The sequence below is a fragment of the Balearica regulorum genome, chromosome 3, assembly GCF_011004875.1.
Source record: "Balearica regulorum gibbericeps isolate bBalReg1 chromosome 3, bBalReg1.pri, whole genome shotgun sequence".
Taxonomy (NCBI): domain Eukaryota; kingdom Metazoa; phylum Chordata; class Aves; order Gruiformes; family Gruidae; genus Balearica; species Balearica regulorum.
This window is the reverse complement of record NC_046186.1, coordinates 20,916,146-20,925,969: the sequence shown is the minus strand read 5'-3', so window position 1 is coordinate 20,925,969 and position 9,824 is coordinate 20,916,146. Positions and strand designations below refer to the sequence as shown.

Here is a 9,824-nt window from a genome sequence, read left to right as displayed (position 1 = left end):
CCAACAAAAAGCAAAACATAAATGTTGAAATGTTAAAAATGGGATCAAATGCTTGGCAAAGCAAAAGGAAAAATCTTTACTGAACTGCATTCCTACTACAGAGAGCAACAAATGCAGTTCAGTAACTGTAATAGACACAGATCATTTGTGTTTATCCCAAAATTAAAGATGTGAAAAGGCAATATTAATTTTAAAATATTGTCCTCCATCTTGAATTGAAACCACAGAATTTCTGAAAGATGAACTACATTGCTATAACAGATAGTTCAGAGGGGCACTAGCAGTCCAGCAGAGATAAGAGAATGTTGGCTCCAAAGTTTATATGAAAACAAAAGCTGAAATCTTCACGTTGTCCACCTCTGATATAGTTCTTTTCATAATGGAAGTTCCCATATTCATACCATGTAATGCTTAGAAGTTAATTAAAAAGTGCTGTTTAAGCTGCTTTGAATCTTCTGTCAAGTTTCCATGGCTTGATGTTGTCTTACAATAAATTACCCATTTTGTATCTTACATCTAATCCATGCCATTTTCTTGGAATTCAAAAAACCTCATTTTATTGCCCCCACCACACACCATCCTCCAAAAACAAAAGTCACATAATATTTTCAAGCATTGTTCAAAAATAAAGCATTTTTGCAACCAATTCTTGCTATGAAACAATATGCACACAAAATGTATTTCTTAAATCCCATAAAATCCTCCAACATGAGGCAAAATGATAGTGTTTAAAAAGTGGCTGCAGACTGCAACATTGTCATTCAAAGCTGTTTTTTTTTTTTGTTCATTTCAGTTCAAAATACTAAAACATTTAATCACTAAAGCATTAAAAAGAATTTACACTCTATTTATTTTGATCAGCTTACCTCTTCAGAAATATATATACCCCAAAAATGTGCATACATTAGCAGCTATAAACATTACATGGCATATCACACTATGTCAGCTTATATGAAAACGTACAAAATGTGAATGTATTCAAAAAACTATTCTGCAGTTACTATCTTTAAAGCAAGACATAAAATCATTATGAAGTCTTGTAAGCATAACACTGTTTCAAACAGAAATAAATATATAACACTTTCTGGTAAATTACAGCAGCAAAAAACAAGAGGCATCCTTTTTTTAAGCAAGACTTTCACCACTATAGCAGCTGTTCAGACCTGAATTCCTCTCACAGCCTGCTTTATATTTTCCAGTAGGGCTTTATTTTCTGGACTCTGATAACGATCTTGATTTGTATACATGTCCGTCAAAGTGGTCACGTAAGCATCAAAATTTTGTTCATTGATTGGTTCCTACGAGATATTAAATAGTAGTTCATATACAACTTTTATTTTCTTAATCGTATATTCATTTAAGCATAACATATTATCAAGGCATATTGCCACCATTTGTTATAATATTTAAAATGCCTATTTAGTTCTTACTTAATTTTACAGGATACACTGGAACAGGCCCTCCATGTCTTTGTTAGCAGTTAAATGTATCTTTATGGTTTCAGTGTTGTTACCACAAATATCCAACTGGTTGATGAAACATAAACATAAAAAAAAGACATCTATTGTATGAAGTGAACTGAAGATCGCCAAATTCCTTAACTTGTGCTCTCAATCACTTACCATATGTGGCAGCTGGATATTAGCTAGACTATGAATTAAAGACTGGCTTAAATTGGCCAACTCATGAAGAAGAGACTCATTTTGCTGTTCAATTACTTTGTTCTCCTCTTCTATCGTCTTCAGGTTGCTCTCCATTGTGGTAATCTAAAATGGACAAATTTGTGTACAATGTAATATAAGGCAAGCTGTTATAAAGCATGCGCTCTTTGAAGGGAGAGATAACAGAAATACCAGGGAAAGGAGAAAAAGGTCTATTCATTCACGCTTAAAAAGATTTTGCTTGAGTCTGCAATTCTTATCATTGTTAAGGGTTTCTTACTCCTACTGCATGTATGACTTTAACAGCTTGTCTTTTTAATATTGGTAATAATGAATGAACTTGGATTTGATTCCACTGCTTTAGAGCTTTTCTTCTTGAGTTGAAAGGCATTAAGAAGGACCTTAGTTCTGCAAGTTCACCCATGTGGTCAAGCATTTCTAGGAGCCTACTGTAGGGACATTCTGCCGTAAGTCATGCATTTCTTATTTTTTCTGATATATATATATATAGTTCGTTAAGGATGTACAGCTCCTTGCTGCCAGCGTTTAGCTCTTTGTAAGCATAATGTGATTCTATGCAAACTCACAGGGCTGCTTTTGAAAGCTGAACAATGGCGTGTTATTGTGATGTATGTAGAAATTCAGAAAGTTTTCTCATACGATGGCTTGCAAAACTGAAGGAACCTGAAGAATATTTGCACATAGCCAGGAGAGTGGGTCTCTGGGGCATTACTACATGTACACGTGAAGACAACTGAGAGTATGCTCTGCCTGTGTTCCCAGGTGACCAGACACAAGTTAGCTCTGACCTTGCATGGTGCCCTGCTCGAGCTAAAAAGCATCACTGAGAGACAACTTACCCGAGCTTGTGCAAGGCACTGCGCTAATGAAGCTACTAGGATTTCAGATGAGCACTGGCCTATGTCCAACCCCTTGAGAGCACGTGCAGAGCTCTCTCGTATCTGTCTATGTTTTCCTCTGTAGACCTGTCCTTACCTTCCACATTGGATGACAACCGTTAACATCTATTACAAAGTGTACAGTGTGCTTTTGTGTGTGTGTAGGTTAAAATATGCATTGACAAGAGGGCAAAAAAAAGATGCCAGAGAAGTGGAACAAAATGCCAAAGAACACAAGGTTTTTGAATTCTCAAAATGAGCTTTATCCATTTCTACACTGGCATAGACAGTGAACAGTGGGAAGAATTGATACTATTTAAATGCTGATGGGAAGGCTGGAGGTTTGTGCAGTAGTAACAGGCAGAAGGGGAAAAAGTTCTTAAGTGAATATTAACTTGACCATGGGTGAGTAAATTTTAGGAAATTGTTGGCACAATCAGGTAATTAGATGTCTCAAGTTTTATTCTGGACCTAAAGTTTCAGTCTGCTTAAGGAAATACAGCCTATTAGTTGATAGAAGTAACTTTAACAAGTGATGTCGCTACATAAAACGGTCTTCAAGTATCTCTGACTACAGGTGCTTATATAGCAGTTAATCCAAGCTGTCAGTATTGCAGGGGCTTGGTTTTGTCACAATTAATTGATTCTGAGCTATTTCCACAACATATTATGGTAGGTGAAATACTTTCTTCCAGCTTTGAAACTGGAAACACCTCTTCCTCTCTTGTTTTGCTATCAGCTTGTTATATCGGAGAGCAATGCTGTATGCAAATGCAAAACATCTTTCACAGGTGCTTGTTAGAGTCAGTCATGCGCCAGTATTTACCCTAAAGCTGTTTTTTATATTACAGACCAAAGTGAAGAGTCTGGTATCAATGAAGGCCCAGTTCAGTACAGCATACTGCTGCTGCCTCACACTAACTTAAGTAGGAGCTGACGTTCTATAGATTTTGTAGCTAGTTGAGCACTGCTACTTGAATAGATCTTTTTTCGTGTGAGATGCTGACTATATGCAAATACAGTGGCAACTGACCAGCGTATCTTGCTATTTCATTTAGTACTCATCTGTAAGCATCTTAAGATTACTGGCATACTTAATTATTGTATTCACTTGCTTAAAGGCTGAAATTTCCCTCCCCACATTTTACCCTAAAACTAATGAATGTTCACTTGTATCTTTTCTAAAAACGAGGATAACCTGTTGCTTGTATGAGACACACAATTATTTGCAGATTTTTCTTCCCCCCTCTCACACTTTTGGACCTGCATGTTACATTTGGACAAATTTACTAGAAGATCTTAGATTAAAAATACTTTCTTCCAAGTCTGCTGAGTAAAGGCAGCTGAGTAGAGTCTTATGAATGTTCCAACTAAGAAAAAGGCTGCAGCACGACTTTTCATTTTATTAAATATAAAAGATTCTACATAGAAGGGAGTTTCCTGTAGTAGGAAAAACTTTCACTGGCATTTACAATCATATGGGATACAAATCTGTATCTAACAAGACTGTTGCTACTCCTGATGTTCGCAGAACTTCCACTATTTTCCCATTGTGTATTCCCTGCCTGTGAAGTCTTATTGAAATCTAGGTTGCAAAATGATTTTCTAAAAGTTTATCAGCATTTTGTTATGTTCAGTATAATTTTCCTGTGGCAAATAAAGGAGACTGTTGACTCTGATCCTCTTAATAGATTGATAATGACTACGATGTAACTCTCTACGTGTTGGAAATGTAAATTGCTTATCTTCAGGAGACTGTATGAATTCAGAACTGAGGTCTCTGAATTTTTGTGAGGTTTGACTCAGCTGGGATTTTCTGCTAGGCATCAGTAGCTAATTGGGTAAGAACAGGGAAGTATTAGACCAGACTGCCCAGAGACTGCAGAATCTCTAGTGTAGGACGTAAAGAACAAGTTAGACCAGCATCTGTCAGGATTGGCTTAGGAAGAGCTGGAAAGTAAGAAGGGAAGAAGACTGTGGACAAAATAACATTTCAAGGTGTCTTGTAGCTCTATTTTGTAGAATCTTTTAATTATTTTAAGGATAGCATGTGTCATTGCCAGTCATTCTCCCCTTTTTCTAAATCTGCTGCACCAAGGTGTGAAAAGCATCCTTTCAACTTGATGGTAAAATCATCATCTGAGGTTTTTTTACCAAGAATATGCAGTGGTCCCAGGTAGTGCCTAATTTGATTTCTAAGAATATGCAATGGCACTAGTCTGAGATATGAAAGCTGGAACTGAGACCACGGAAGTATGGCTTCTGTACTCATTTCAGATCAAAATTTGATGTGAAATTCCTAACTAAATCTTTGAAATTCAGTACATGTGTTATGCTTGTGATAGTGTTATCATGGGTTTTTTATTTTTTTAATTCATCTGGCCAAAAATAAAATTAAAGATGCAGAAAATTATTGACAACTGGAGCATTTACCTAATGTACACATAGCGGCCAAACTGCTTCACATTTTTTAAAGTCTCAGCTAAACCAGGCTGTATGTGAATAGCACCTACAGCGTTGTATTAAGCAAAAGAAAACATAAGGCAGATTGGATGCTGCCAGATTCAAAACTTAGGACCAAATTCCTCCAACATAAATACATATAATTGTCCTGCCATTGATTATTCTTCTTGCTTTACATTCTTGCAGATTTTGTCATCATTACCCTACAGTTATATTTGGTCACATCAGAAAACTGTGTAAAACGTGAGTCAAATCCTATAAAGGCTGAATAATGACAACAATACCCTGAATATCAGCATAAAATAGAAATGAGGTTTCAATATCAATTTGGCTAAGGTTTAGAAACCAAAGAAAAACCAAGTTGCCTTATATTTATGAGTATACAAGAGGGGGAGGAGGACAATGGACAGGGCGCTCTTCTCCACAAGCAGCAGGCAAAGAAGTAAACAAGGAATGGTTTACTTTGTTTCCATCAAGATCAATCGGATGACTATGACTCCTGGACTAAAGCTGATCAACGGTGAGAACTGTGTTAAATCTCACTGTTAGTGTCTGTGGTCAAATCATGTGAAGAAAAAAAACCACCAGAAGCTATGCTGGACAGAAGAAAATGCCAGGGAAAGAATTCCATTCATTTCCTTCCTTTGCCTTTTCCACCCAGTTCGAGGACTGGTGAAAAATTAGTTTTTAAATAATAGTCTAATGTTAGTTTTTCCTGGTTTTTTTCCCAACAGATTTATGTGAAACCTAAAAGGAATTGAGCTGGATCTGTGGAACCATTACTGCTGCCAAGGGCTGCACTTAGTGCACCACAAGATGAAGTGTAACAGGTGTTCACCTCCTTCTCTATAATGCAGACCTGGCAAAGATACTGTTCGTTTAGACTCCTGCACCTTGTAACTTATGTTAATGACCATGATCTCACCCAATATTTTACCTGCCATAAGAAAGGCATAGATTTATCACGGGGAAATACAAAGCTGACCATGACGGGTCATGCTTTCGACGTTATTTTAAAGAATATATTTTGCTAAGCTTTTATTTTGTGTGGTGGTAACTGATGTGGATTGCATAATGGATATTGTTTTCTAATTTTATAAACAGCAAATCACAGATAGAAATCTTAATATGTAAGAAGCATAAAAGGGAACTGTATATTTCCTATATTCCTTTTAATCAGTCATGTAGAAAAAGCAGCTGAATTTAGGGCTTCATAAAACTGTTACCTGAGTTCTGAGTTTAATCATATCAGCTTCCATCTGGGAGTTGGATTCATTTAGTTCTTTGATTTCTTCATCTAACTGTTTAATTTCTTCATCATTTTCTATACCTGTGTGATATAAAAATAAAAGTGGCGTTAAAATAATTAAGCTTCAAATCAGAGTTCAGTGAATTAATTATCTCTATATTTTAAAATCAATTTATTTCAAGTAAAAGTATTAAATTAAAAAATAAAAAGGAAGTGTTCAAACTTTTCTTTTGAGGTTAAACCAATGTATTTTCCACTACTTTTCTTTTAAAAATTGCAGTAATTTTCCAGCAAGAGTGTTGAAAAAGCCTGGAGGATCAAGAAGATCCACCTTTTTCTTTATATGTACTGATTTAACTTTGTTTTATAAGAAATGCACCTGCAGCAACAAATTCTGCTCATTGTCATATGTAACTTATTTGAAAGACTGTGTCCACTTACAGATCTTCTGAAGGCAAAGAAAGTATCTTAATATGCTAATTTCTTCATATTACAGCATTGTCAAAATCATTTGTAACTAATTGAGAAGATTTTTTTTACCCACAGAATGAAATTTTATTGATGCACTGGGATATATTGTGATTCTGCTGTTGCTTTTAATAATTTCATGGTTCAGAAGGGTGTTAGTAAATAATGATTTACAGGATAATTTGCAAAATGGAAGTGATTTCTGAGTTTTTATGGCACAAACATTTAGAGAATAGAATTTTAAAGGTACCTGCTGCATCTTTAAGGATTCAGACAGGAATAAACTGTAAAGATTTTATTTATTTATCCTTTTAATTACTATAACAAAGCATATAATAGTCCTGGAAAGAGATAGACCTGTTTTCTCTCAAGTCAAAGTTTGAACTCATAAAGCTAGAGAAACTAATGTTCCCATTGTCTTGTTCTTACTCTAGTGCGACTCTTGCATACCTTTTTCCACAGTGCCTAACTCTAACAGCAAGGATGCCGTGTGTCTCCCTATGTACACAAAATGTCCATGTACCACTCCTTAAGGCATTCTTCCTGGGCGTGGCAGATACAGTTTTCAACACTTCCAAGGTTGTAGAGAAAACTGCATCTAAATCTTCCACTCCCTGGATCTAGCTATTGAACAAAGACAACCAAGACTTTCTCCAGCTCTGCTGGAAATGTGGATCACGATGGGTCCTGCAATGTGTTGGTAAAGCATTTTCTCTAAATGCTTTGTGTCTCTCAAACACAGTCAACGCCAACAGTTAAGAGGTCAGTATCTTTAGGTATGCACACTCACTAAGTGACTACGTAAATTTTTCCAAGAAAACTCAGGACTTAGGCACCTCCCAGACAAGCCTTTTGAACTGAAGCACCTACATTTTGCTTTAATTGCACTTCAACTATCAGGGTACTATCCTGACTTTCATCCACGGTGCTTCCATCATCTTCCGTGCAACTCAAGGTTCCCAGGAAGCACTGCAGATTATTGGAGATGAAACGGCACAAGGCCATCTACATCTGCCAGAGGTTACAGAGCCACAGCTCCAAATGAATTCAAGGGAGCTCATGAGGACTTGGCACTCTGGAAATCAAACCTTTTTCTCTTGTGAACCCTGCAACAATATAAGACCAACTATCCACCTTTGATGAATGAGTTGTGAACCAGAAAATTAGAATGGTATATTCTACTTTGAAATATTTTAGTGTTTTAGATTTACATAGACATAACTCAGACCAGTCTGACCACTCCACTGCTGGCTCAGACTTCCACAACATAAAACTCGGTTTCACTTCTACTGACAGTGAATTCACTATTTATACAAAGAAGATTTACACACGTAGGAAAAAAAAGCCAATAGAGTAATGATAACTTTAGTTTACAAAGAAGTAATATTTTAAAAGGTAATGATTAAAAATTTACCATTACTGGCCCGCTGCTTTATTGTTAGCATTTGTTCTCCAGACAGCTTTGCTTTCTTCATTGCTGAAGTAGCTCTGGGGCATCCTGATAAACTGTGAACAGTAAGGAGCCTGTTAATTTTGATAGGTCATTGAAAATAAATCTGTAATCCAAACCTGTAATAAAAACAGTATCAGAGACAAAGTTTATCTTCACTGCCTGGCACTGAAAGAGTTTGCTAGTCTGAAAAAAAATTTTAGAAAAGCACTTACCAGTAGTGATTTCATGGTTTTATTCTTTCTTCCAAATTCTTTTTGTATAGACAACTGATACAAAAGTCAGATATATCTTGTAAAACTATAAACCTGGGAACAACAGTCCAATTTTCTAAAGATGCAATGCTTTTATTAAAAAGTTTTATTTTAAAAACAGTTACTGTGTAAATACTCCCCTTTGAATGTACATGTCCCTGCTCTGAACTTCCAACCTTTTTGATTCGTATGTTCAAACACGGAACTGAATGTTGAGAGAAGGGGACATGAGCAAACTCTAACATCCAAACGACTAACTCTTACAAACAATGCTTTTATTTGTGAATATCACCTACCAAGCTGGCTAAATTGCCCTTTTCTAAATTGTTTCTTAAAAAGGCAGTAACTACGTGTTAGCTTATTGTTGAAGCCCAAGAAAAGTCATTCCCATAAAAATGACCTTGCCTTGATGAGGGATATATATCTCATATAATGTATATTTGTTACACTTATGGATGTAGACTCAGTTATCTCTCGTCTCCCATGTTGCCAAATTATTAAGCTTTTTAATTATATTGTACAAAACAAATGATATCAAACAATAGCAAATGCAGTCTTAGCAGGTTTTATTGTAAAAATAAAAATAACGATCAGACAGTGCTCACTATTTTATAAATAATTGTATACACCAAACTATCCCCTTTTTCAAAATCACATCTTTAATGTAATTGCACTATCACAGGTAAGAGAATATACAAATTCAATCTAATTTAATGATGAAAAACTATATTCTTATTCTAAGCAAGCTTTAGCAGTGAAGGGAATTTGGAAACTTACTAAACAATTCCCTATTGCTTCAACATTTACGGTTTCATAGCCACTGAAACTCAATAACGTCACATACTTCTCTTTGCATACAATCACATTTATATTTCGTCTTCAGATCCAAAAGAAGACTTTTTTTTCCTATAATTTTTAATTGTGCAAATCAAATTCAGAGCTAATACTCATAATTTCTCTGTATTGTGGAACAAGTTTCTGAGGAATGTGGTATCTTTGATTAAAAGCATTTATTTAAGGAAAGACCCAACTTCCTACTAAATAAAATCCTCTAATTTAAGTATAATGTTTAATTACTGAAAATGTTTTTCTGACAAGCCTGGGCTACTACTATCAAGTGCAGCCATCCAAAAAAGGAAACTTTTCCCAGAAAAACGTCTAAAAAAATTTCCTTTTCTCAGCAAAAGAATCAGTGTTCAATATTTTATACAACTCTGTTATTGAGAAGATATATAACAAAACAATACTAATAGTATCAAGAAATAGCATGATCTAGTAGCTTTTCACAGTAGCCTAGGTGGTAGAATGTCAGATTATTGTTCCAAGCTCTGCTAGGGACTCACTGTGTAACTGTAAACAACTGTCCTCTTGAAGTGTCAA

General features: G+C 35.5%; 1 protein-coding gene across 12 annotated transcripts in view; it reads right to left on the bottom strand.

The window, feature by feature from the left end:
- MYT1L (myelin transcription factor 1 like) overlaps positions 1-9,824 on the bottom strand; it is a 319,071-nt gene that overhangs the window by 1,488 nt on the left and 307,759 nt on the right. For 8 of the 12 annotated variants that reach the window (XM_075747233.1, XM_075747234.1, XM_075747243.1 and 5 more), the window contains 4 exons: positions 8,155-8,246; positions 6,244-6,353; positions 1,623-1,766; positions 1-1,298 (listed from right to left, as the gene is read on the bottom strand). The exon at positions 1-1,298 is cut by the window's left edge and continues 1,488 nt beyond it. In XM_075747233.1, the coding sequence (XP_075603348.1) occupies positions 1,158-1,298; positions 1,623-1,766; positions 6,244-6,353; positions 8,155-8,246 (487 nt within the window). In that variant the 3' untranslated portion in view covers positions 1-1,157. The remainder of the gene's footprint in view (positions 1,299-1,622; positions 1,767-6,243; positions 6,354-8,154; positions 8,247-9,824) is intronic. The other 4 variants (XM_075747237.1, XM_075747235.1, XM_075747239.1 and 1 more) reach the window with 1 other exon arrangement.